Source organism: Micropterus salmoides, unplaced genomic scaffold, assembly GCF_014851395.1.
Source record: "Micropterus salmoides isolate LMB-PRFRI ecotype aquatic unplaced genomic scaffold, ASM1485139v1 Ms_hic_scaffold_14, whole genome shotgun sequence".
NCBI lineage: Eukaryota > Metazoa > Chordata > Actinopteri > Centrarchiformes > Centrarchidae > Micropterus > Micropterus salmoides.
The window spans coordinates 14,621,381-14,648,245 of NW_024040485.1; the positions used below are offsets into that span (position 1 = coordinate 14,621,381).

Here is a 26,865-nt window from a genome sequence, read left to right on the forward strand (position 1 = left end):
AAAAACAAAACATACATCAAAGGGTTTATTTTTTGTGTGCACAAACTAAAGTCACAAAAATGTCTTGTGTTGGGATGAAACTGTATAAGCAAAACCTCAACTACACAACTCCATCCACTTCAACACAAGTGGGTTTGTGTAGAGACACGAAATTAGCGAAATGGACTTGTGCCCAATGAAAGTGATAACACCACTGCATTAAAGGCTACTTCAGGCTCTGCGTCTCCATGAAGAGGAAGCCTGTGTCTCTTATCGAAATTGTCGGTTCATTATCGTCTCAAGACCCTGATCTCTGTTCCTAGTCATCCTTGTAGTCTCTGGTTCATTATTCATGTAATCCGTGTTCCAGTTGCAGCTTCTCCTGACACCTTGTCTATGTGACGTACTGAGTAAGCCTCCTGGGCTTGGCTCTGTACAGGCATGGTTGGGTGGAGGGATGGGGGGGTTTGATTAGGAGGGTGAAATGGAGAGACTGTGCCCCAGCAAACAAGAACAGAGACATAAGCATGTGATGGAGACAAACCCACATCCTCCTCCTCTTTCCCCCTCTTCATCCTCTGTTTTTTTCCTCTCCATCCCCACCCTAAGGGAGGCACCTGACTTATTCTGAGATGTGTTCTTGAGCGGAAAATCCAGCTGGGGTTTAAGTGCAGGGGTAAAATATGGGCTTTGAGGGGAGTTAAGCATCACTCAGGGTAGATCAAACCTGTGAAACTATACCTCTGATGCACTTGGGAGAGTTTCTTTAACTCACCTCTTTCTGTGTGTTTCATCAACTCCCCAACAAAAAGAGATGCAACAATGTGTTACATATTGAACAAGCAATGATCTAATTCTGTCAAAATGGCACTCTCCCGGGAACATATAGGTTTTTTCATCTTCCATCTTCGAACATTTTTTTTCCTTTCAAATGTTTAGCCTCTGTGACAGTTATTTGTATTATAAAGAAAGGATTTTCTCAGTGGACTATACAAGGTGTTGAATTATACTTTGCTTTAATCCGAGTGATGTGTCCATGGACCGAACAAAAGAAGACACCTGGTAATGTCTATGCAACTATATAATTTTTGTCAGTGTGACTTACATTAAGCACCGGCCGTCTTTGCATTTAGCGGATTATACGTATTAGTAATGTAATGATGCTCCCCTCTTTCCTTGCTAGTTTTCTTTGATGTGTGCCCACAGGGTCAAGGATCATCCAATCAATCGACAGAGAAGAAAACCTTGATTCTTGCGGCCAAATTAAGACACAGTCATTATAGCCTCCACTTTCTGGCTTTTTTCCTTAGTGCTCACTCCCTTGGGGGAAATTCTTCATCTGCAGTCTTCTGCAGCTGAGCTGTTCTGTTGAACCAAAATAATCCACCGTGTCGACTGTTCAGTTGTGGCAAAACTTAAACATTTTCTGTGTGTTGTGTAATTCCAGACTGGTTTTCTGCAACATCAAAACAGAATGTTCTTTGCATGTCAAATATTTTGTTTACGTTGTGGGGTTGTTAGATACTTTATAAAGAAGTTTGCCGGTTTAAAGGAGAATTCTGGTATATTTTACATCCTGGTTCTTTACAACCTGGTGGGCCGGCTGTGGCTCAGGAGGTAGAGCAGATTGCCCGTTAATCGGAAGGTCAACAGTTCAATCCCTATCTCTTCCAGGCTGCATGTCAAAGTGTCCTTGGGCAAGATACTGAACCCGAAATTGCCCCTTGTAGCTGTTCCACCAGTGTGAATGGTGAATGCAGTTATACAGGTGCTGGTCATATAATTAGAATATCAGCAAAAAGTTGATTTATTTCAGTAATTCCTTACAAAAAGTGAAACTTGTATAATGTATACATTCATTCCACACAGACTGATATATTTCAAATGTTTATTTCATTAAATTGTTATGATTAAAACTGACAACTAATGAAAATCCCAAATTCAGTATCTCCGAAAATTTGAATATTACTTAAGACTTATGATTTTTAGAAATGTTGGCCAACTGAAAAGTATGAACATGAAAAGTATGAGCATGTACAGCACTCAATACTTAGTTGGGGCTCCTTTTGCCTGAATTACTGCAGCAATGTGGCGTGGAATGGAGTCGATCAGTCTGTGGCACTGCTCAGGTGTTATGAGAGCCCAGGTTGCTCTGATAGTGGCCTTCAGCTCTTCTGCATTGTTGGGTCTGACGTATCGCATCTTCCTCTTCACAATACCCATAGATTTTCTATATGGTTAAGGTCAGGCGAGTTTGCTGGCCAATAAGAACAGGGATACCATGGTCCTTAAACCAGGTACTGGTAGCTTTGGCACTGTGTGCAGGTGCCAAGCCCTGTTGGAAAATGAAATCTGCATCTCCATAAAGTTGGTCAGCAGCAGGAAGCACGAAGTGCTCTAAAACTTCCTGGTAGACGGCTGCGTTGACCTTGGACCTCAGAAAACACAGTGGACCAACACCAGCAGATGACATGGCACCCCAAACCATCACTGACTGTGGAAACTTTACACTGGACTTCAAGCAACGTGGATTCTGTGCCTCTCCTCTCTTCCTCCAGACTCTGGGACCTTGACTTCCAAAGGAAATGCAAAATTTACTTTCATCAGAGAACATAACTTCGGACCACTCAGCAGCAGTCCAGTCCTTTTTGTCTTTAGCCCAGGCGAGACGCTTCTGATGCTGTGTCTTGTTCAAGAGTGGCTTGACACAAGGAATGCGACAGCTGAAACCCATGTCTTGCATACGTCTGTGCGTGGTGGTTCTTGAAGCACTGACTCCAGCTGCAGTCCACTCTTTGTGAATCTCCCCCACATTTTTGAATGGGTTTTGTTTCACAATCCAAACGTGCAGGTTGGGATATTTTGTTACCTTCCAAGAGAGCCAGGCTAACTTAGCTGTTTCCCCTGTTTTTAGTCATAGGCTGCTGGTGCTTATCAAGCTAATTGGCTATATATTCTACTGTACAAACGTAAGTGGTATCAATCTTCTCATCTAACTCAGAGCAAGAAAAAAAAAGCATATTTCCCCAAAACTTGAAAGTATGCTATTTATTTAAATTGAAATTTACTTCTCGTGCTCGTGCAGTTAGCCCACATATCATTTGTTTTGAGATGCGTCTCCCAAATCTTTACAATGAATGTATGTGGTTTGTGCAAAGTTAGAATAACCCAGTTGTCAAAGTGGCCACAATTACAAGAATAAGACCCAGGTTGAAAACTGGATTTTCCCTTTAAATTCTTGTTGCTCACCTAAAAGAGAAGGCATTACACGCCTGCATCTAGCGTGATAGGATCTAGCTGTCTCTAAATGGACCCACCTGAGGAGTTAAGAGGTAGCAGCAGGGTCTGTCACACTTAGCCTTAGCAAATTGACAAATCCGTACCCCTAAACCTCTTCAACAAGACATGCGTCAACATGGAGCATGTGATTCTCTCTTCCCACCTACTGTGGGTTTTTTAAGTCAAGAAAACATTCAAGAGATGCGGTAGAGAAAAGGCCATGGCCATGAATACAAATGATGGCTTTGGAATTTGAAGTGGCAACACTGAATTCATGTATCACCAGAAAGAGAAAAGAGATATGACTCAGAGCACTTCGTCTAACCACAAATGGACTCAGTCCTATATTGCCAGTTTCTATTTTAGAATACTTGTATCGGAATCAAGAGTGTCTGATAGCAGTTGTCTGGGAAAGGCGGGTGTAGCCCCGGGGTTTGTGGTCTTGTCTGACACTGTCTTTAGAAACAATTCCCAGCAAGGTGGACTAGAGCAGGGACTAAAGTGTCATGGGAAATGGTGCCATATGTCCAACTAGATTCTCAGTGTTTCACCTCATTTCGACAGTTGAAATGAAACATGAGCCGCTGTGGCATAGTGAAAAGATCTTGGGGTGTTGACTGTATTTGAAAAGCAGGTGTTATTTTGCGAGTCCCAAATCTCTTTTCTCATCTCCCACCTTGCTCCTGTGTCTGTCACTTGTGATGGGCGGTCATGTGCATTTTTGCACACTGGATACCTTAAAAATTCAGGGATGTGTAAATGGACATTTTGAGTGCTGTCTTAGTACAGTGTAAGCTGAATTAGTACTTAGTTTGTCAGGTTAGAGGCATGTGTAGGTACAGTGAAGTGTACTTTTGTTTTATATAATACATAAAAGGGTTACCGCAGTGGTTTCTTGAATTTTTATTTTTTCTAAACTAATTTTATGCCTTGGCCAGAAATCAAAACGTTCCACTGAACAGATTAGAAATACTGCAGTGAAGAACAAAGGGGGAAAAAAGAGGAAAAACACTGATGATGCTTTGTTCCCTAATATTAAGAATTCAAATGTGTTTTCCATTTTTTTGTCCTACTTTATGAACACACATTGAAAATCTTTACTCCACCAGAGCAAAACACTCTGTATGACCACTCTGTCACTCCGGATATTGGATTATGGAGGCATCCCCCGCTGTTGGAGGAAAAGCTTGACTCTAAGATCTGCTCTTTCTTCCAAAGATGTTGGCTACCAGTAATATCGGGAATAAAACAACTTAAAAAGACAAACAATCTTGAAGCACTCCTGCTGTGACCACGGTGGGGGCACTCTTATTTGACTAAAGGCTACACCCTCCTTTATGCTGCAGAGAAAGCGTCCCTGTCAAACCCAAGCCCAGAACAATGGGGGCCAGCCTTGGGGAAACAGGGCTATTTGCATGCAGCTGTTTGCCGTTTCCAGGACCACAAAGGCCAATCAAAGGAACCTTAATGGAGGATGACAAGCGTCAACCAACGCCTTTGCTCTCTGTCTGTGCCAGCCCTCGCCACTCTGTCTAGCCTCCAAAAGTGGCCCAGTTTTTTTTTTTTTTGACTGATCAAACATTCCTCCGGTTTTGTCTCCCACCGTCTGATCGCCTGATGCAGTGGAGTTTGAAGGGTTAAAAGTTAGTCACGACTGCACTATTGAGAGCTAACACACAGAACAGCAACAGTGAACCTCACCATGTGTGTTATGGTCTGGTGCTTGCAGTCACCAAATGGCAATATCTTGACACCAAACCTCTATTATATCTTTGTTTCATCTCCAGGGTTTTAAAAGCCACCGAGTGTAACTCTGCAGATGATTTCAGATGCACCCATCTGAGCCACAGTGCCACTTCCAATTTCAAGGGTGTTGATAGAAAACAAAATATGTATTATGAGGTGGGGGGAATTGTCGCCAGTGAATTATAGGCTGTCAACTGGAGAAGAAAAACTCCCAGAATGCAACATATTGAGAAGCGGTCCCGGCCCATGCTTTGCTCTCTTGAGCTCAATAGATGGCTTAGCAGGCAGGTTGGGGGAGGAATCTGAAAAGCTACTTTCCTCACAGTCACTCTCTGACCAGAATGCATGATAAGGTTTCATGTCAACAAGGCCAGGAATAGGGATCACAGATAATTCTAGTCAAAGTGGTTTCCATGGCAATTTGACTAAATGCTCTAAATAAAGCATTATTCAGTTCCCTCACTGATTGAGTAATTTAACCTTAATCTGAGGTACAGATACAGAGAGAGCAGCCCACTTGCTTTTTTCTTTCAACGCACACACTGGGATCGTGTTATGGATTTTTTTCCTGCAGCTTTCTTGACACCGTTTTCCCTGCAGCTGGTGCCCTTCTGTCGCAGTCTTCGGCAAAGTTGTGCAGTCAAACAAAGCACAGAGTGTGAGATGAAAAGCTTTTCATACCTCCCTAAGACATTGACATTTGTGCACACAAACAATCCTCCTCTCTTTCCAAAATCTCACAAAACTTGTTTAAAACCGAGAAAATCAAGAATACCTACATCCAGAAACCTTTGTTGTCGCAAGGCTTTTCCTTCTTAGCTGTGCTTAAATCTTTAAATCTTAAGCAACATCAAGTTAAGTCAACCAAAAATATATTCCTTTGAATTCTCCTCCTCCTCCTCCTCCTCATGCAGAGCGAAAAAATCTCCTTCATATATATTTTAACTTTTTAGACAGATTTGTCATTACTTGCCCAATTACAAGTTGACAAGACAGTCATTAATGAGACAGAGACTATCCGCAGTTCGGAGAAGAAGCAATTTGTTCTTTAGGTGGCCAGTACGGTCTCGAAACTCCCCCTAATTGATGTAGTGTTAGCCTATGACCAGAGATCTATACAGGCGAGGGAGGAGGAGGCCAGTGAGGCACAAGCCTAATCAATCGCTAGGACTCCGTTGACAGCAGCATGCCATCATGCCATAGTGGTCTGATAGATGGCCAGGCTCGCCAGTGGACAGCCAGAGAAAGGAGGTTATGAAGGCAGATGGCGTGTGCTAGTGTGTGTCCGTCAGGGTGTTTTAGCCGAAAGACTCGGCTCAGAATTTTAAAACCCCATGAAATGCATTCTTTCTGTCTGCTCTCTGTAGCTGCCGTGATAAACCCGTCACTCCTTCCATGAGCAATGGCAGGCGGGACAATCATTAGTCTTCGCAGTAAAGCCGGCGACTTCACTCTGTGTTTTATCATTCACCATTCTGGACAGGTTTTCTGAAAGGTTTGGGTAATTGTAGTAGTTATTGGAATAGATGGAGTGACCCCACAGCCCTCCACTTATGGTTCGGCTACAGTGACGTCTCCTAATGAGGTGATAAACAGTCCAGCTAAGCAGAATCTACTGGCCATTAGATAGATCATGGTATTATAATGAAATGTCTTGTGGCCGAATGCCAGAGAATTTATGCCATTAGTTTCATATTTTGTTATATGGCTACCACTACTTGTGTGTGCAGAGGTTTCTCCTAATATGCGATGTCTTCAACATTATATTCTTAACAGTGGATGGATTTTCTTTTTCTGTTTGGTAGTGTGACATGTGCAGACTGACATAGAATATCATTATAACTGAGCCAGGCACAGCAGGCTGGAATGACTAGCAGACATTTGCGTCTGGGGTTTCAGGGTAGGAATTTCAAGCCGGTATCACTTCAACTTCGAGCAGTTCAAACAATGCTAATTGCGTCAGGCCCTGACTGTCAAAAGTGTGAGGATAATTAGAGTGAGGGGGCAAAGTGAACCTGGGGTGGTAAGTGTTAGTACATGACAATGCTCGCGAGCCAATGGGAGCATGGAAAAGGTAACAGGCTGAAAGGAGGGCTAATTAGGAGAGAGCAGTGCAGGAAATACAAATGGTAGCTGCCCCCTCAGGGACCCACTATTGCTGCAAACAACGGCGATTATTGACAGTTCATGCAGCGCTCTGCTTGCACTTCTTAAATGGAACACATTTGCATGTTCTACTTAGATTTTACCTAATTGTTTTCTCAGAATTGCAGACAGTTACATTTCTTTTTTTAACTTTGGATCATTTTAAACTCAGCTAATGGAGTTTTCTTTCTTTCTGTAGTATTCTTTTTTCTCTCTCTTTGCAAATCTCCCTATCTGTAGTTCCACCCCATTTGTGACATGACATTTTATTACTTAGAAAGAGGAAATACAGAGGAATAACCTATTTCATTGTAATTTGCTGAAGGGGGTGGGGATGTGAGCAGCAAATTTGAGTAAAATATTTCATTTTTCCCCAATGTAGAGCTATTTGGCTGCGCTCCCATCTGCTGTGTTCCATGTATAGATTTTTCCTCCTGTGTGGACTCTTCGATCGCCGACACTATAAAATGGATTATATTACACTTCATTCTGCCGGGATTCTGTCTTTTTCTCTATCTTCCTTTACAGGGCAACTAAAACAGAAGAAACAAATGAGGGGGCTTGTACGGCCGTAAAACAAACTATTCTCAGTCCAGAAAGGTTTGGCTGTGCGTTGGATGTTCTCTGGGTGGAGGCCTTCCTGATGCTCTGTAGCCTTTGTGTTTGCTCAAGAATTTATGAGGTTACCATTGCTCTCCAATGACTTAGATTTGATATCTTAGCCAACATCCAAGACCACAGAGAGATGAATTGTTACGTCTTCCTTCATTCCTGTATCGCATGTAATGGCCCGTCTGTTTAAAACTGTGGTAAACATTGGACGCCTGTTGCCTATTTATTTTGTGCCAGTGGATTTTTACCACATGATGTGTGGTCTTACTGTATTGAAGCAGTGATCCCTTTCACTCATCAATTTTTATTATTTTCCTAAAGTTTCTTCTCTGTCTTTGTATCTCATCAGGTTTCAGCCGGGCAGCCTTGCCTTTCGGGCTGGTCAGGAGGGAGCTCTCGTGTGAGGGATATGCAATTGATCTCCGCTGCCCGGGGAGTGATGTCATTATGATCGAGACGGCCAACTACGGCCGGACTGATGACAAGATCTGTGACGCTGACCCATTCCAGATGGAGAACGTCAACTGCTACCTCCCCGATGCCTACAAGATTATATCACAAAGGTAAGACTCTGGGGAGAGGAGGGATCTGATTTCACAAACACATCCAGGAGCTGGGGATTCAAAATATGGACCCACCCCCACCCCACCCTGCGCTAGCATTTCTGCACACAAAAGAAATGTTTAAATTATCACCCTGCTCGTACAGCCACCTACATACCGGACAATTAATCAACATCTCACACCTTTTAAATTTTTTTATTTCATCTACCCCAATCATGTAGGTGGCATTTTGAAATTCAGAAAACTGGATTAATTCTTGACAGGCAGGAATTGACATCCGTGCGGCAGAGCTCTTCACACCAGCTGCGCGTTGTTGCTCCTGTTTGAGTCATAATCAGCGTAGCTCAGAGACACTGCGAGTCACATGAGCACCCTCTTAATTCCCTATCTGGAACATTGGACTTGCTTTGTTCAAACACTCACACTGCATTGAAGTGGCTTTGCCTCAGGTAGTGAGCAATGCCCATCATCATGCCTTTTATCGCGGTTACCCTCTCACAGAATGCTGCTTTCCTGTCAAACGACAGCACAGCAACACTTCAGCTTGACTGCTGCTTACCCCTAGAGGCGTGTGTATTTTTAAAGGGCACCGGATGAACTATTCATAAATAGTAACCAGCGCAGTTCATGTTCTAATGCACTGATCTGTCCTAACCTGGCCTCCCTGAAGCTAGCTTCTGAGCATCATCGCCCACAATCTTACACCTCTGGATTTTACCCTGATTCATTCACTTCTGTATTTACTCCCACGAGATGCAGCACTACAGAATATCTCAGGAATAGATCAAGTCCTCCTGTCTTACGCTGTCTTTCTAAATTTACAGCTGAGTCCCAGTACTCTCATATAGTAACTGTTCTGAAAGGGTCCATGCCCTTTGGTTTGACTGCAACCTGCTACAGTGTGCACCACATCTGTTGACAAGTCAGACTCTCACTTGCTAGAGCTGCACTTCAAACTTATCTCCATCGAATATCCCCTGGAGGCAGTGAGCGAGCGAAGGCTTTGAGAAGACTCTGCACTGCAAGCCCTTAAAAAGAATTATTCTAATGATTCAGATCAGAGGAAATGGGCTCCTGACCATAATTAAGGTTGATGTGATAACCAGGGACGGTCACAAAGCTTTGGGAGACTCTAATCAGTCCTCCTTCAGTCTGCAGCAAACTAATAGCAAGGAGGATGTTTAACTGCGTCACATTAAGAAACAATGTGCTGCCAATATTGGGGAGATTAACAAAAGGCAGTAGCACCACAGACAGATAAACAAACATATTAAACACGATTGGGGAGATAGAAACAGTGGGACGTCTGCAGCACAGAGTGGCAGTCTTGGTTGAAAATTGCGAACACCAAGGATTCATCAACAGCCGGTTTTTCACAACGAAAACAACTGCATAGGAATCAAACGGTTTGATTTTCAACATCTACATCAAAAAGTGTTTTGTGAAGAAAAATATTTGATTGTTGGCTGGATGAAAAATGTATGAAGGAACTGATGGAAACTCAGGTTACTGGGCCTTTCAGGCGATCAGTCCGTCAGAGATGTACTGTGAATGCACGGTATGTCTGTCCTCTCATTCCGCCGCCCTTGTCGTCTCAACCTCTCTGTTTCCTACTAGTGTAGGTACAAAAAACTATTCACACAGAAGAGGACAATCTAAATAAGGCTGCTTTGCTGACTTGCATTACCTTATTTCAATGGCCATCTATTCTCCGACCCAGTGAAAGTAACAGAATAAATCTTTTACCCAGTCAGAGGTGCAGCTCTTTGAATCCTGCTTGCTTTACTACCATGTGATTGTGCTCAGTGCAATGGAGATTACATGCAGTGATTTCAGTGGCAGTTTAAAACAACGGAAGTGTGACAAAATGCTTAGCAACAACACCTCCCCTTTTTCCAAAACAAGAGCATCCAAAAATTGCAGTACAATAAATGCTAGTGTGGATTCTTAGAATCTCAAAGAAATTAGCAGCAGTGGTAGCATTGAAGTATTTAGATCTTTTACTTAAAGCTGCACTAATCAGTATTTGTATATTAACAATGGATGAGATGACCTTGGGCAATGTGAAAAGGCTCAGTTGTAGTGACAAGCCCGCAGAGAAACACACTCTGCAGTTCCCTTTTCAGCACAGTGTTTTGGTTATTTAGCTGGCAACTTGTTTTGGTTCAGTCTAACCGCCCTCATTGTGCTCTTTGTGTTTTCAGTGAAAAATGTCTGATTAACTGACCTTACACTACCTGCTCAGCAACTAGCTGGTGAACATAGTGAGACATTTAGCAGCTAAAGAAGCAGACATTTCCCTCTGGAGTTGGTGGGGACCAAAACAGGACTAAAGGAGAGTGAATATTGTACTTACATGCATCAGGTGGCCAGAAACACGACCCCAAAAGAATGCTAATGTTGCTCTGGGTCCTTATGTACGTGTAAATAGGCAATTTTTTGCAAACACATGATATGATGTTAATATGTCTGCGTTGTGTTTATAGCTTGTTGCACACCCCTCATGTGGCAAAAAAAAGGTTTATTAGTTAATGCAGGTTTAAGTAAAAGTAGTAAAGAAATGAAAGAAATGCTACATTACAAGTAAAAACCCTGCATTAAAAGTTTTTTTGTTAACAGCACAAAGTAAAAACAACTATGATGCTTACTCCTTCTTTCAAAGTGTGCATTATTATATGTATTTTATAATTGGATGATTATCACAGATGCGGCAACATGTAAGCAGCAGTGTAATATTATAACTGGTGGAAGTGAAGCAAATTTTACAATGTGTAATTGTTATTATAATAACACATATCAATGCATTATATCTAATGAGCTAATCATACATTTTGTATGTTAAATTCTCATCTGTTAAATGACTATAGCTGTCACTTATATGTAGATGGGTAAAGTGGATTATTTTCCTATAAAATGAAATGTAGAGTAGAAGCACAAAGTAGCACTAAATGAAATCCACAAGTAAACAACAAGTATCTCAAAATTGTACATAAGTACAGTACTTTAGCAAACTTTCTTTCTGCTATTTGGAACTAGTGTCAGTCAGACTTATACTCTAAACACAGAATTAAATAGAGTACCTCGGATGGATTAGAAGTGTTTCTGCTGTCAGTCCATTCACATTTTGTTGCAGTGACCCTTCTCCCGCAGCAGCTCCCACTGCAGAGAGGCCATAAAAGTGGATCTTATTAAGTGCAGCTGGCACCATATTGTCAGTGATGTTGCTGATGATGCTGATACTATTTGTTAACTTCATAATGGACTTTGCCCCTTTTTATTCATATGTAATGTTTAATAATCCATTAGTTTCAAGGGAAGGTCTTTTTTTATGAGAATGCATAGCTGGATTTAGAGTGTGGCTTGTACATATATTTACCTTTTATTCTTCATAGTCCTTCATTCATAGTTAAATGTGCACAGTCAAGGCTTTGTGTGGTTGTGCAACATAATCCCATTTTGCAGCCACAGAAAACCTCTTGAATTACTAATGATTTTTTGAAAGTCATGTCCAATGTTGAAATGTATGTCCAACTTGCATGACTGCTACTGACCTTCTGTAATATTTATCTCAAGCTTGCAAATTGTTGAATGTCCTATTTTGGTGCCAATTTTTTCCCAGTTTGCCTCTGTTACTGCTGAAATTATTCTCAATCCCTCGGCCTCAAGAGAGCTTGATTGAAGTGGAGCCAATTTCACCCTATAGAGTATTTGCACAAACTCAGTCCTCTGCTGTTCTTCTTTTCCCTCTCCCTCTTTACTTACCCAGAAACATCTGCAACCACACACACACACGTACACACACACACACACACACACACACACACACACATACACTAACTTTGCAATTCACACATTAGACTGTTAATTCACTGAGGGACACTATTTCATTCTGGGATGCAAATAACCTCTCATAGAAACGACACATTCACGTCGTGTTTGTTGCATACATGCAGAGGAGCTGCTCCGTTTCACCAGAGGCCACCATTCCAGTCCACTGCATGTCACCGCCACCTGTCGTGTGTGTTTTAATGAATGTCTTCCCTTTCAATAGCGCTATGAAGACGCTGTTAAAGGAAATGCCATCGCTAATTCTTAACATGCCTTTCGCTGCTCTCTCGCTCAGTTATTCATTACCACATTCATTCACATTCATTTACTCTTCCTTAATGCTTTCATCCCTCTCTCTCTGTTTGCCAAGGTTTAAACTAGAATGCATATGTGACAGTCCTGGCTGGGATTTCGTCAATTCCTTTGTAGCCGTAATGATGAACTTTCCCCCTTCTGTGTTATTAATGTTGTCTTTGCCGAGTACTCTTGGTGTGGGTAGTCATGATGAAATCTCTGGTCAATCTTTTTTCTTTCTAGGTGCAACAACCGTACGCAGTGTGTGGTTGTCACTGGCTCTGATGTCTTTCCTGATCCATGCCCTGGCACCTACAAGTACTTAGAGGTCCAGTATGAGTGTGTTCCCTATAGTAAGTATCGCCATCCAAATCTCATACTGAACTCTTATTGTGTGCTTTTAAAGTGTGTGTAGAATAGACAGATTTGCTGTAACCACAGTCTCTCTCCAGTTGCAAATATGTGTTTGTCTTACAGATGATGCTTCAGCTGGAAACTGGAAGGATTTGGAACGAGACTAGCATTAATGATGATAAATTAAGTTGAAGGGTTGCGTGGTGCAGTCATTTAAAGGGCCAGTTCACCAAAATTAAAAACAAACCAAAGCAAATTTCTCAGTTACCTCTAGTTTTTGATTTTATTTATCCAGGTTGGGTTTTGTTTCCATTTTGAATCTGCTTCCCGGTCGGCAAAAGACCCTACCACACTAGAGGATTTTTAAATCTTAACCGATTTAAAAAATATATGGTATATCACAGAAATAAAGACAGAATTAACTGATTTTTTTATATTTTAATCTTAAGAACACACCCACCAAAAGGTTCTGTCAAAAGCAAGGACCACACACTTTATATTGAACGATTTCAGAGTGCCGATTCTGGGGACTTGGGAGCTCACAGAAACTTGCGTGAACAAACATGACTTCAGATATAAACAAAGATGGAGCCCGACTGTCTTCCTCAGCTAGTTGCACAAGACAAAAAAAGAGAATAAAACTGTGGATGGACTGATAAACTCAAGGATTGAGAAGAGGGAATCAGCATGGTTTATACATTTTATAGTGTGAGCGAGTAGCAAACACGTTAGTGACGCTTCCTGGTCAGCTCTCATTGGCTGTTAAAGTTAGGTTTGTAAACCCCTCTCACTACAGGATCATTTGGGCCGATAATCGTTACCAACCAGTCGTTACCAACCCACGATTGTCGGGAGGGCCGAATCAGTCCCAAACTAGACTACATTAGACATATTGTTATTTCTGAAATAGCTTAAATGTAACTAATAGCTTTTGTCTGGGTAATGTGCTCTCTGCAAGCCGGTGTCGGTTCTCAGCCAAAGTGGTTTGTGAAGGAAAACATCACTCTAACACAACCCTATGACCACGAGTAGACTGGATATTTTTATAGTTCAACATGACCTACTTTTATACACATCACATCAATATTTGAAGCTCATCAACTTATTAGTTCTGTTTTTAAAATGTAGTAATCTTCATGTCTTTTCAGGTTGTAGCTACAGGTTGCAAATTGGCAGCCTCTAAAACAGTAGTGTTTTAGATCACAGTAGGTGACTGGTTACCGATTCAGTTTTAGTTATACATAACTTTAGTTACTTACAAATGTTGAAAGCTAGACCTGATTAGCTTAATACTGAATTTGGATTCATTTCAGTTTCAACGAACCCCATCAATGTTTGTGTAAGATTTCTGCTTCAGGAACCCTGTTTCTCTAGATAATCCACATAACTCTCTGTGAAAAGTTTGGATTGGAACAACTTCCTACATAAGAAATAGTCCCTATAAAAATGTTTTCTTTTTCACTGCTGTGAGCACCACAAACAAAATTCCATTCACCTCTGCTGTGTTTGGGTGGTGGGGGAAATCTAAGAGGCAGATATTTCCAAACCTGGGCAAATAAAACTGCATGACTAGATACGTTGGGGGTAACTGAGAACATATATATATATAAAATTTGGGTGACCCGATCCTTTAAATGGCGTTAATAACCGTGACTTTAGATTTGATGTTTTTTTGCTCAGATAATAAAGGGGAGATAACAACAAAGAAATGGGTACATTAATATGTCTTACATTATTTAATTATGTTCACTAATGTTCTGTGGAAACATAGTACAGAGGATACTGGAGTAAAACAGCATAAATGATAAAAATCCTAAAAGTCTGAGATGATTCTACATCTTTTAACCAAATTCCTGTATCCGGTCATGGATCGGCTTTAGTGTTTCGCTGTAAAAATGGTTTAATTAAAAGTACTGTGGAGTTGGTTAATTAAATGTACTGTGGAGTTGGTTAAATCCGGCACTATATTAAACTGTCCAAGGTATCAGATTTGAGTTAATCTCCCTTAAAATTGTGTTTTAGAGTAGTTTACAAGAGCAGCTTTGGGCTTCATCCCCGCCTGTGAAAGTACTTAGTATTCAAATTGATGAATTATAAACATTTTCAAAAATATTCACCTCTTTTTTTTTCTTCTTTCAAACAGACCTCCCTTTCACCTCCTGTCCCGTTCCCCCTCCGACTAACCTCTTGGCTCTCATTTTTTTTTCAACTTCCAATCTTTCACATATTGTCTCCAGCCTCTCCCCCTCCACCCAGTGTATGCAGCTTCAACAGTCCACTAAAGAAACTCCATATTAGGCTGACTATTCATCAGTCATCTCATGCGCTGTTGCTCTCTTTGGCTCATTTAAGAGTTTGGTCTGTAACATTAGCACCGTGTCATGTTTTACGTGTGTGGGCGAGCGAGTTTGGAATCGAGTTTTGATTTGTGTTTATAAAGTTTGAACAAGTTCCACCCTCAGTCAGTACATGCCAAAATAACCCTTGTGCTGTTTCTCCAAGAATGTTATCCATCTAAATATGACTAGGAGATTTTTTTTTAATCCTGCCACTTAGGAGAAGCATTTTTAGAGGGTTTTTTTTCTGCTTTTACAGTGGCCAATGCATTACTTTGTTGGCAGTTAAAAGTAGGGATGAAAAGTTTAATGTGCTAGAAAGCATGGCACATAGCTTGTCTCCAGCCATAACTTGTCTGCTTCTATATCCTAGGATGAGAGGCCGTTTGACTAACAAACAACCTTTTTTTGCCCCCACCCCACCCAGCTCTTCTTCTCTAAGCAGCCCTGCAGTTCATCTCATGGTCATAACCTCCAACTAACTCTTCTCTTTGTACCTGGTAGTTGACTCATGATAACCTTTCTCTCCCTTTTGCACTCTTTTTTGCTTTCTTTTCCAATGCCTGAAATAGAAGTGGAGCAAAAAGGTAAATGAGTGGTCTGGTCACCCCCCCACCCCCTCCTCCTCCTCCTCTGACTCCTTGTTCTGTGGTGTTGAGTACAGCTCCCCTCACGTCTCCTCCTCCTCCCCGTTCTCCTGATTGCCTCTCCTGTTAAATGCTAAACTTGTAGGAGGATTGTTTGCACCCATGGAGTCCAAATGAATTTCTAAACAGAATTTCAAATGACACCAACGGTCATCAAATGTAGTTTATTTCTCGCAACGTGAAAGAAAACACCAACTGTTAGGTGTTGATTTGTTCCAGGGACTCTTGCCTAGTCCTGTGTTAACCCTTGAAGAATGAGTAGTTGTGTATATATATTCTTATATATTCCTGTTTGGCAAGTCTTAGTTTGCTTGGCCCAACTTCTGCTGCACCCATAGCACGTGATGTGAAATAGCAGTGATGGCTGAGTGAGATTGGCACAGACACAAAAAAAACTTTGAAAGGAAAACAAGAATTCACTTTGTCCCTTCTTTATCCAGAACCAATTACTTCAAAACCATCTCAATGGGAACCTTGCCATGGCCTCCCTCACCCATCAGTGGTTACTCTTGTCTTTTGCCACAGAAGTAGTGAAAATCCTTTACCACTGTTGTTTGATCTATTCCCCAACCTTCACTTTCATTTTACCTCTGCTTTGCTGCCGCCACCACCATTGACAACCTGTTGTTCACTCTTATCACAAGATGTGAAGTCTGTTCCCTTATCATTTTGATTTATGACCTCAGTCATGTGAATATGCATGTGCAGTATGTCCATAATACGCAGCTGTTCGTGTGGTATTTGACGTCAGAGACAGGCTGGTATTTATAAAGAAAAAAACCTGACCTCTACTTCTCCCATTTTCCCTGTCTTTCATTTGCAGGATTTTTACCTTTTTTGTTCACGTTTTGATTTTGTTTTGTCCCTGTTAGGATGTAGCGGCAGACCCTTGAGATGCAAGTTCTCTCAACCTCACATTTGTCATTCTGAATCATCACTATGACACATTCATTTATTTTCCTTTTTCCCTATTCGTTAGCAATAGTTCAAAAGCACTAGTTAAAAAAATCATCCAAATCCACAGTCCCTGATCTTTTTGTCCTTTACTTGAGTTGTACAGCAGCGAGAATGATGCGTGTCAAATGTGTTATGTGTGTTGTGAAATATTTTGCCTTATTGGATTTTGTTTCACTCTCTTCTCTGTCACTAGTCTTCATTTGTCCCGGGACTCTGAAGGGTGTAGGAGACGCCACCTTCCTGTTTGAGGCAGAGCAGCAAGCCGGGTCGTGGTGCAAGGACCCGCTGCAGGCCGGTGACAAAGTCTTCTTCATGCCGTGGACGCCGTACCGCACTGATACCCTCATCGAGTATGCCTCTCTGGAGGACTTCAAAAATGGTCGCCAGACGACCACCTATAAACTGCCGCACCGTGTTGATGGAACAGGCTTCGTTGCCTATGATGGTGCTATCTTCTTTAACAAGGAACGCACTCGCAACATTGTCAAGTTTGACCTGCGCACCCGCATCAAAAGTGGCGAGGCTATTGTTAATAATGCCAACTATCATGACACCTCACCTTATCGCTGGGGTGGCAAGACTGACATTGACCTGGCAGTAGACGAGAGGGGCTTATGGGTAATCTACGCCACGGAGCAGAACAATGGGCGCATTGTGGTGAGCCAGCTCAACCCGTACACTCTCCGCTTTGAGGCCACATGGGAGACAGCGTACGACAAGCGCTCTGCCTCTAACGCCTTTATGGTGTGCGGCGTGCTACATGTGGTGCGCTCGACCTACGAAGAGAACGAGAGCGAGGCCAGCAGGAGCCAAATTGATTACATCTACAATACCAAGCTGAGCCAGGGCGAGTACACTGACATTCTCTTCCCCAACCAGTACCAGTACATCACCGCAGTGGATTACAACCCCAGGGACAACCAGCTATACGTGTGGAATAACTTTTATACCCTGCGCTATGACCTGGACTTCGGGCCACCAGATCCTGCTGAAGGTGAGTGCTGCTCCACTATATTTGTGCAGTTCATTGTCTCTGTGAAATTCTTCTATTGTTTGGTTGCAGCGTGGCATGTTACAGATGGCTGCCTTTAAATTTTGGATGTAATTCAGGTGTGATAAAGAAAAGAGGGTTGTGTTAGTCTTGGGGAAAGGGCTAATTTGCAGACAGAAATTACAGATTCACCTTAGAATGAGGGATAGCTCCCAGTGGGATTGCGCCGTTTCAAATCCCCGTGTCTTTATTACCATGAGGCAAACTGAGGCACTCGCTGCAGCTGAAGCTTGGACCCTATCAAATTCTTTAATCTCAGGCCTCATCCAAAACCATTATATATACACTTCTGGGAATACGTTTAAGAAGTATTGTGCACAGTATGTCAGAGGTTATCCTCTCCTCCTTACATTGGGATTTCAAGTTGTGTTGCCATGGTTACTCTCGGCAACTTCACAGAAGCCTTTTTTTTGCTATAGATCAGGAGATAATGGACATCCTATTGTGCGATAATATTTCTAAAACCACCAGCCTGAAGTGTGTGTAAATTATGGACCACATGGTGAATCGGGGCAGAAGAGAGGCTAGAAACAGAGATCAATTACAGTGAAGGATCTTGTCAGGCGGTTAGGGGGGTTTAAATTAATCTGTGAAGTGCTGAGAGGCGACATATGTGTCATCAGACAGAGACCTTACATTAAAGTGATGATGGGCTTAATTACCTGACAGCAGCCACCTTACCCCATAGAGCTGCTGGGCTAAGTCTCCTGTATGAAGTGGGGAAACAAGGAGCTTGACCCGACTTCATGTTATGTTAGAGGCTCAGGTTGCCTCTGAGCACTGGTCTGGATTAGCTTATGATTTTTAACTTCTGGATATTCAGGAGGGGCTAGCAGGGGGAAATCTGATTCTTGACCTGAGCTATTGAAGGGGGGGCGGGTTGGCGTTGATGTCTCAATGGTGGCTGTGTGCTCCTGATCTCTGGCCTCTTGTCAACACGTCTGTTTGTTTTCCTGCCGTTCCCTGGAATCTCCCTAGCATGAAAACTCAACACCCAAGGGGGGGCTCTAAGTTTGTGTCTGTTTTGCTGAACAACTACAGCCTCAATTAAGAGTATGTTAGACAAGATATGAAAAATACTCAAATTTTAATCAGTTCTCCATGCATGCAAACTGCCTGCTCGACTGTTCACGTCCTGATGTATGTAAATGTAATTAACAACTGAATTATCATAATTACCCTCCTTGTCTCAAAAGAGACTCAGGGAGAGGAGGAAAGTGGCCATCACAGAGCATTTTCAATGATGGGTTTTAATGTGCTCTCTCAGCTACTGTAATGCCTCGGTAAACATAAATGCCACATAGGCTTAGTGTTGCCACTTGGTGCAGGAACAGTGCATTTAATCAAGGAACCCCACAGAACATAGTTGTTGATTTCACTCATTATTCTAAGTACCCGTCCTGCCACTGTTTTGTTATTGGGAACCAATCAGAAATGCATCCTTGCAGCAGAACTTGTCACTGTGGATCATTAAGTGTGTTTTATGGGAACATTTTGGGATGTTGTGAGCAACAAGAAGGAGAGAGGAGGCATCTCGAGATGCCATGGCCAGCAGCAGCATGTCGGGCTTTGTGAATGGCACTTGAAAATAATTGGTTCTTGTTTATTAGGTTTTTTCAGATCGACACCTTTAACTTCTTTACTGTGTAGCTATTAGGATTTATTGCTGCCCATGATATGGCGTTGAATTAAACAACCTATTCTGCAGGGTAATCTAATGGCGCTGAAATAATGTCTCTCTCTCTCTGAAACTCAGGGCCACTTGAGGCGTAAAGGAAATTAATTGTGCCCATTAAGATTCATCGACCACAGAGTGAAGTTACGTCGAACACCAAACCCAGTGTATTTCTCTCCTTTGTAGAACTCATGTAACACAATGAGCGCCTGTGTCCTTTTCTGTCAGAAGCATCAACCTTGGCTATAGTGCTCATCCTAGAGAGGCACTGAAGTGCCGGCAGGATTAGGGGTTTATATTAAGGGAGTTCAACTAAGTGATCAAAGCAGAAAATAATTGACCTTAGCAACATGTCGGTATTGCCTTTACCTTATGTAGAGTGTTTGTTACACTGCGGGTTTCTTAATTCTCGCCCCGTTTGAAGTCATTAGCTAAGATCATTCCCCATATTGATCTTTCTGCTTATTGTTCCAAACAATTCACACGCATTTAAAGAAAATGTCTATGCTCTGTTAATGCACTGTGAACACAAAACACCAATGATCAATACTAATAGAGAGTCCCCCTCCTCAGAGGTCTCCCTAAAAGAGGTGCATGCCAATAAAAAGCACACCTAAGTGCCAACCGTTACTATTCTCTGTGATGTGCAGATGCAGTAACTGATTTCAGTCCAATGAATTCAAAAAACCAATCAGAAGAGCTGGTAATTGTCGACAGTATTTCAAACTAAGAAGGAGAGAAAATTAATTTGTCTTGAGGTAGCATTGATCTGAGGCCTTAAAGACGATTGGCAGAAAATTAATGACTTTGTCCGAAAGGCTTTGCAACTCGGTGTAATCTGGTAGCAGTGAGCAAGTGGGCTCTGCGCTGAATTGAAATGTCAAGAAAAACCATTATTTCATATCCTGCATGCCACATGATAGATATCTATCAACACAAAGCTGTTTTTTTTCTTTTTTTTGCTCAGCCATTTTGTGGCTAAACCCAGCTGTGCACCTTGCTGCACTTTGGTTTGCTTTTATATCCCAGACGCCTCCAGGTGAGACTTCAAGACAGAGGACATTTATAGATGTATCATGCACTAATCCTGTGTTCTACCCTCTGAAGAATGCTGTTCGACAACTGAAATAGAGGCTGAAGTAAAGGTGTCAGGAGATTTGCAAGAGCTCTAATTGTTCTCCTTTTTGCCATGGATCAGCTCTGGCGAGAACATGGAAGGGAATTGTTTAAGTGGACATTACAGGCATTCACGACAGAGAGTTTTGGAGTATTTTTGCTCTGAGGTGTATTTCTGTTTGCACATATATCTTCCTGTCTGTATGTGTGTGTCTTTATTGTGAACTGCTCTGCCACCTTCCTCTGACTCAGACCGCCTAGTTGTGACTGCACTATGTCTGCTCCTCCACAGTACTCCGTTTCAGGCCTCATAAATTACCCGGCACAGACACAGGATATGTCCGGCCGAGCTTTTTCTGTCTACTGCTCTTTAAAGAACAAGTGCCAGTAAAGCGGTGAGGCCTGCAACGAGGTCTTGATGGCTTGAGTTTTTTCCATTTAGCAGAAATAGTGACTTATTCCACAGAATCAGAATCAGGTTTATTGTCAAGGAGGTTTTCACATACAAGGAATTTGCTTTGGTGTTTTGATGCATAAGAATAAACATAGGAAGAAAAAAAGTTTAAAAAACAAGTACTGCAAAAATAAAATACATTGCAAATTTGACAATAAAATTTAAAAAAAGTTTTACAATATATCTGTTTTTCAGAATGAAAGAACGGTACAGTTTGTGCAGGAGTGTGCAGCGTTGGATAAGAAACTGCACATGATTTGGCCTTTACCTTCTATGCCAGGCCATGTACTCCCATCACGTAGGCTTGAATGAAGCAGAACATCATGAGTGCATATAAACAGCCTAATGCAAAATTCATGTCTTGTGGGATTTGTTTCTCTGTCATTAATTACCAGCACTGGCTCTAGGTAAAGAGGAAAAAAGGCCAACTGTAGCTCTTACACAGTTCATATCCTCTGAGACAGTCTTGTTATTGAGTCTAAGCTAGAATGCATAAAGCATGCATGCACAATGAATAAAGACACATGGAGTCATACCACATCTTACTTGTTGTATATCATTAGCGTAACAACATTTAACATTTAGTTTGTTTAAAGCAAAGGTTCGACATTTTGGGAACCACTCTTGTTTGTTTTCTGTGGATTAGATGACAGGATGAATAGAATAAATATGAAGCTGCCACCAGCAGCCTGTTAGCTTAGCTCAGCACAAAGACTGGAAATGGGCAAACGACTAGCCTGGTTCTGTCCCAAGGTTACAAAATCCACCTACCAGAACCTCACTAATGAAGAGTGTTTAGGCAGTATTGCATAACTTAATTACCTGTTACAGTAAGGTGGTTACTTTTTTCAGCAACACGCAGTGTAAGAGATTATAGTTTGCATGTTTTGAGTTTTAGCTGGCTTGCTAACGTTCACCACCACACTGGTAATCCAACATTTAAGAATCGGTTGTTTGGAGGGGGTGTGGACCAGGCGGCCTTACTGTGTGTTAACATTAAACTAGCTGTAGATGATCAATAAATACTGCTTGTTAAACCACAATGTCTCGTTTCCTATTTCTACAGGTGTTAAATGTACAATATGTGATGTGGGGGATTTGGTGTTGTTTAAATGCTCCTTTGACAGAGGGGAGCTGAGAGAATGAAAGTAATGAATGGTTAGTGTTTGTTTTTCAATAAGTAATATGTAGTGAGTAATTGTCCAGTAACTTATGAACACTGTTAATTAACACGTAACATCTTGTTTGTTTAATCCTTAGAAAAGAGTGTTTTTTGTGACAGTTTTTTGTTCTACTGGGGGTTATATGGCGGACGTTTTCTTGGCTCTGAGCAGTTGCCAGGTATCCAGCGGAGACTCCAGGAAGTTACTGTCCCTGGCCAGTAAATAGTCTGGCACATATCCCACCATAAAACAACTAATTGTCATTTTTACACTTTTTTTGAGGATTAAACAAACAAGACATAATGTGTTAATTAGTGAGCTTTAGAGGTTCTGACAGTTGGATTTTGTTATGTTTGGGCAGAGCCAGGCTAGCTGTTTTCTCCTGTTCCCAGTCTTTATGCTAAGCTAATCCTACCAGTTACTGGCTATGGCCTTACAATTACGGTGCTGTGTAGTTATCATGCTCTTTTTTTGTTATTCCATTTGTTCATGGTCACAGTGCGATAAAAAGAGAAGAAAAAAAATTATACCACAGCTGCCGCATGTTTTTTTTCTTTTTCATTTTGATTGACAATAGGGAGTTTGCTCACCATCTCATATGGTTTAGAAATGGATCCTTGCTAACTGACACAAGGTTCATCGCTCATTTTCTAGCAGTACAGATTTGAATCAGGTGCTTCTCTGTTCGAGGGCAGCAAACTTCCAAGGTAAAAAAGGGGACTGGAGGACACTGGAGCATTTAATAACACCCTGCTAAAGTAAGGATGATTTTTAACTGAGCCCTGCTTATTCAATATGTGTCTATTTGTTATTGTACTATGAGGATTAGCCTTGTAAGTCATTCATCTTCAAAATGTAAACCAATTAAAACAGCTTGATTTGGCTGCGAGTTGTCATTGCTCTTACCTAATTGCAGGTATTAGGCCGCTCATGATCCATTTATCCTGGCGTTTGTATGGACAGGTAGATTGTTATTGCTCTGAAAGTATGTATGTAATTTGAGATAAAAATGCTCTTTTGGTGCAGGGGTGTTATCTGCAAAAGCAAGGACAAACATAATATTTAGGCCTCTGATCATCTGATTATGATTGAAATGTTTTTGTCATCTTCCTTGCAAATATCTAAATGACTCTGGGGGGCTATAAAGTGATAAAACTAATTCTGCTTCATCTCTGATGTCTTGATTGATGGTCATGCATGCGTTATGGTTTTCCTTCCTTTTTAGCTCAGTTTTCATTTACACACTCTGTTTAGACTCTGGTGACAGCCATTTTTCAAGTGTTCAGTCTCAAACGCTTCCATTATTTACAAGAGGTATTATTCGGCATATGGCAACAGTATGCCTTTGGTGTCAGATTGCCCATAAAGAGTGACTTCATTGCCTCTTGAGAGAAATGATAACTAATTGGTGCAGCCCTCTCTTGGTTGAGTGCTGTCAGAGGACACAGGGCTCTTACTGGACGGGAATTTGCTCTTTGCAATCAAAAGAAAATTGTAGGGCGCCTGGTGAAGAGACATCAAATTAAGCCCACGAATGCATCAACATCTGACAAGCATATCTGTTGTAGTGTTAAATAGATATGTTGTATTTTTGATGTTCTTCACAATCACACTCTGATGAACCAAGACATGCTGACTGACAACATCCAAAAAGATTGTGACTTGTCTTTAAAAAAAAATCACTCAGTCGACGTTTGGGTGCCCCTCCTAATTAAAATGACATGGTTCTGCCTAAGAATGAACATGAGAGAGATAATGACCTAGTGTCTTATAGCATGAAAATGTACTTTTTTCTTAAACTAGGATGGAACATGTTGTGAGTTAAGGCTGTAACTTACGAATATTTTCATTTGGATCACAAAGTGATGTCTTCAAATTGGTAATTTTTTTCCAATCAGCTGTCCAAAATCCAAGCGTTTAATTTACAATGAAATAAACAGAGAAAAGCAGAAAATCTTCACCCTGTTTTAAAGATAGAACCAGGCAATATTTAGTATTTATGCTTGGAAAAACGATTAAGTGATTATCAACTAATTGTTTAGCTCATACAGGAATGCCAGTTAATTTTAAAATGTCTCAGCAAATCATATTTCGGGATGGGTTATCATTTGGAAATGTATGTATGTGTGAACAAACATGAACATGATGGAAATACCAAGAATTACATCTATATTGTTGTTTAGAATTTCTTTGACACAGGAAGTAGAGCTGAGTAGGGCTCTTATGACTGGTTTGAAGTTGGCCGGGCTTATTTAGAAAATGCACGTCACGTACTCCGTTGCACCAATCAGGAATGAGCAACATTTGAATCAGAATCTGATGACACTTGGTGAAACTGTTCAAGCTGTTTTTTAACTTTTATGGTTGCTTTTTTAGTCATGAATATTTAGTGTTACAGAGAAATACCTATGATTTGAAGCCAAGTTAGAATAGGCTTTAAAGTCACCTTTTAAACAAAAAAAGACACTGACTCCAGCTTTTGTCTGGTTTAAAATGTGAATTTTAACTGTTTTTCTTAGTCTACAGTGATAACATATTGAATATTTTGTTTGTTTGAATTTGAAGACGTCACGTTGGGCTCTGGGAAACCATGGTGCACATTTTATCTCAGTTTTGTGACAGACTAAATGATTCAAATAATTGATAATGAAATTAGTCATTTGTTGCAGCCCTAATAGTTGGACAGATTTTTTTTTTCCTTGACTGGGACTTGCTATTCCCAGTTATTTGCAGCAATCCCCCCAAAAACTCTGCATATGTCAAAATGACAAAGAAACTATTTCATAGAAAATATTTCTCAATACTGTGTGATAATTTGTGCTGAAATGTGGGTGTTATGGGACTTTGGACTCTTAAGTTGGAGCAATATGGTCTCAGGAGCAGGTTAATCAGGTGATGCAAGCATGCTGTTACAGGCAAATGCATATTAGGGCTCATATCAGCCTGTGGAAAGCAGAAGTTTGCTCAGGTATGGAGAGGTTTAATATTCTGAAACCCAATTACACTTGCCCTTGTATTGCATTATATGCGTATATTGAATCAACCGAGTCAGCCTATGAATCATCTCACTTTTCCTGAGTCAATAAAAAACTTCACTCGCAATACATAATATATTTGAAACACCCTTTTTTGTCAATGTGGCATTGTTATACTATTATGTTTCTATTTAGGAAAAAATACCAGATTTACCACATTGTTTACCACATTTCCCTCAGTGTACTTTATATATCTTTCAAAAACAGTAAAAAGAGGAAATCCTGTTTTCCACTTAAACATATAATATGCCATTTGTAATGTAATGTAACTGTCAGCAACTTTGGTCATATTTAAAACTTGTTATATTTACTTGATTTCCTTGGAGTAATTCTGAACACCTTCATAGCTGTGGGTGCTAACTGAAGACTTCATGATCACCTGCTCATGCTAATCGCACATCAGCTGTTACTTTTATAGCCATGCTGGCCAGGGCAACCTGTGAATGCCTGGGTGACAGACACACAATGACTGAATGAGTGTAAGGTAATTAGCCCGGGCTCCTGCCAGGGGAAAAGGTCACTAAGTAAAATGTCACAATTCAGCCTCACTGTAGCGTGGTTTGTTTGTTTTTTTCTATAGTGAGCATCACAAGAACACTGTTCTCTCCCTGATGGGGCTCCTGGTCACATCACTAGATAGCAGCTTTGTAATAAACTCAGAGATTTCACTGGAATGAAAAAGCAAAGATCCTGCTGACTGGCTGATTAGGGTGAAATGTGAAATGTGGGCTTTGTCACCATTCTCTCTCAGGAAATGGAGATATGTGTCTGATGATGGAGCATCAGATAGCATGATATTGCATTTTCCCAGAAACACCCAGGGTACCTGAAGAAAACACTATAGTGCCTTTCACAAGGGCAGATCTCATTGTGGGAAGCTGCTTTTATCGCCAAATACAATCGGGGGTTGTGGGTAAAAATGTATGATCATTCATGCAGGGGACTAGTATATCCATGTAGACACATGCACATACACACAAACATTCACTGTGTTTTCTTTTGTATTCATATTTGCTATTCATATACTGTATACAATTGATAGATTTCCTATTTCTGCTCTCATTTCCTAGTTATCTCCAGGCTCTCTGTAGCAGATATCCATCTCTGCACACGCAGTGGTCTTAAGCAGGAACACACCTGAGCAATGGAGCAAACACAAGTGCACTTGCACACGTGCATGTGCACATTCACACATAGATTTGCTTTGCCGGGTAGGCGTGGACTGAATACAGTGGAATCGGATTATTGCTGATGTATGGTTTTTGCTCTGAGCAATGCAGTTCTCCTTCCGCACACTAGCTTTATCAAAGTGAGAGAGATGAACTAGGCAGAAATAAAGTAAAATGCAGGCAGGCTTTGTCTTCATTGTTGACATTTAATCAGCACAAGGTACTGATTCTGTTGGGAGGAAATCACCGCTATGTCAAAGGATGCCACTGCCACTGCTTGTCTTATTTATGGGCTCAAGTAAACCTTAAAATAGCAAGAGATAGATAATGTGGTGTTGCTTTGGCAGGTTTGCCTTGATTTTGTTTAGCGAGATAGCAGAAAATAGGTGGAGTGCTGAAAGCTGCATGGTTTTTTTTTATTTCCAGGAATTATGGGCAGCAGCAACTTTAGCAATACCAACA

At 41.2% G+C, this 26,865-nt stretch overlaps 1 protein-coding gene across 10 annotated transcripts in view; it reads left to right on the forward strand.

Moving 5' to 3' along the window:
- LOC119902022 (adhesion G protein-coupled receptor L2-like) overlaps positions 1-26,865 on the forward strand; it is a 124,231-nt gene that overhangs the window by 67,166 nt on the left and 30,200 nt on the right. For 6 of the 10 annotated variants that reach the window (XM_038717887.1, XM_038717894.1, XM_038717886.1 and 3 more), the window contains 4 exons: positions 8,111-8,324; positions 12,690-12,799; positions 15,709-15,723; positions 16,934-17,734. In XM_038717887.1, coding sequence (XP_038573815.1) covers positions 8,111-8,324; positions 12,690-12,799; positions 15,709-15,723; positions 16,934-17,734 — 1,140 coding nt within the window. The remainder of the gene's footprint in view (positions 1-8,110; positions 8,325-12,689; positions 12,800-15,708; positions 15,724-16,933; positions 17,735-26,865) is intronic. The other 4 variants (XM_038717888.1, XM_038717895.1, XM_038717890.1 and 1 more) reach the window with 1 other exon arrangement.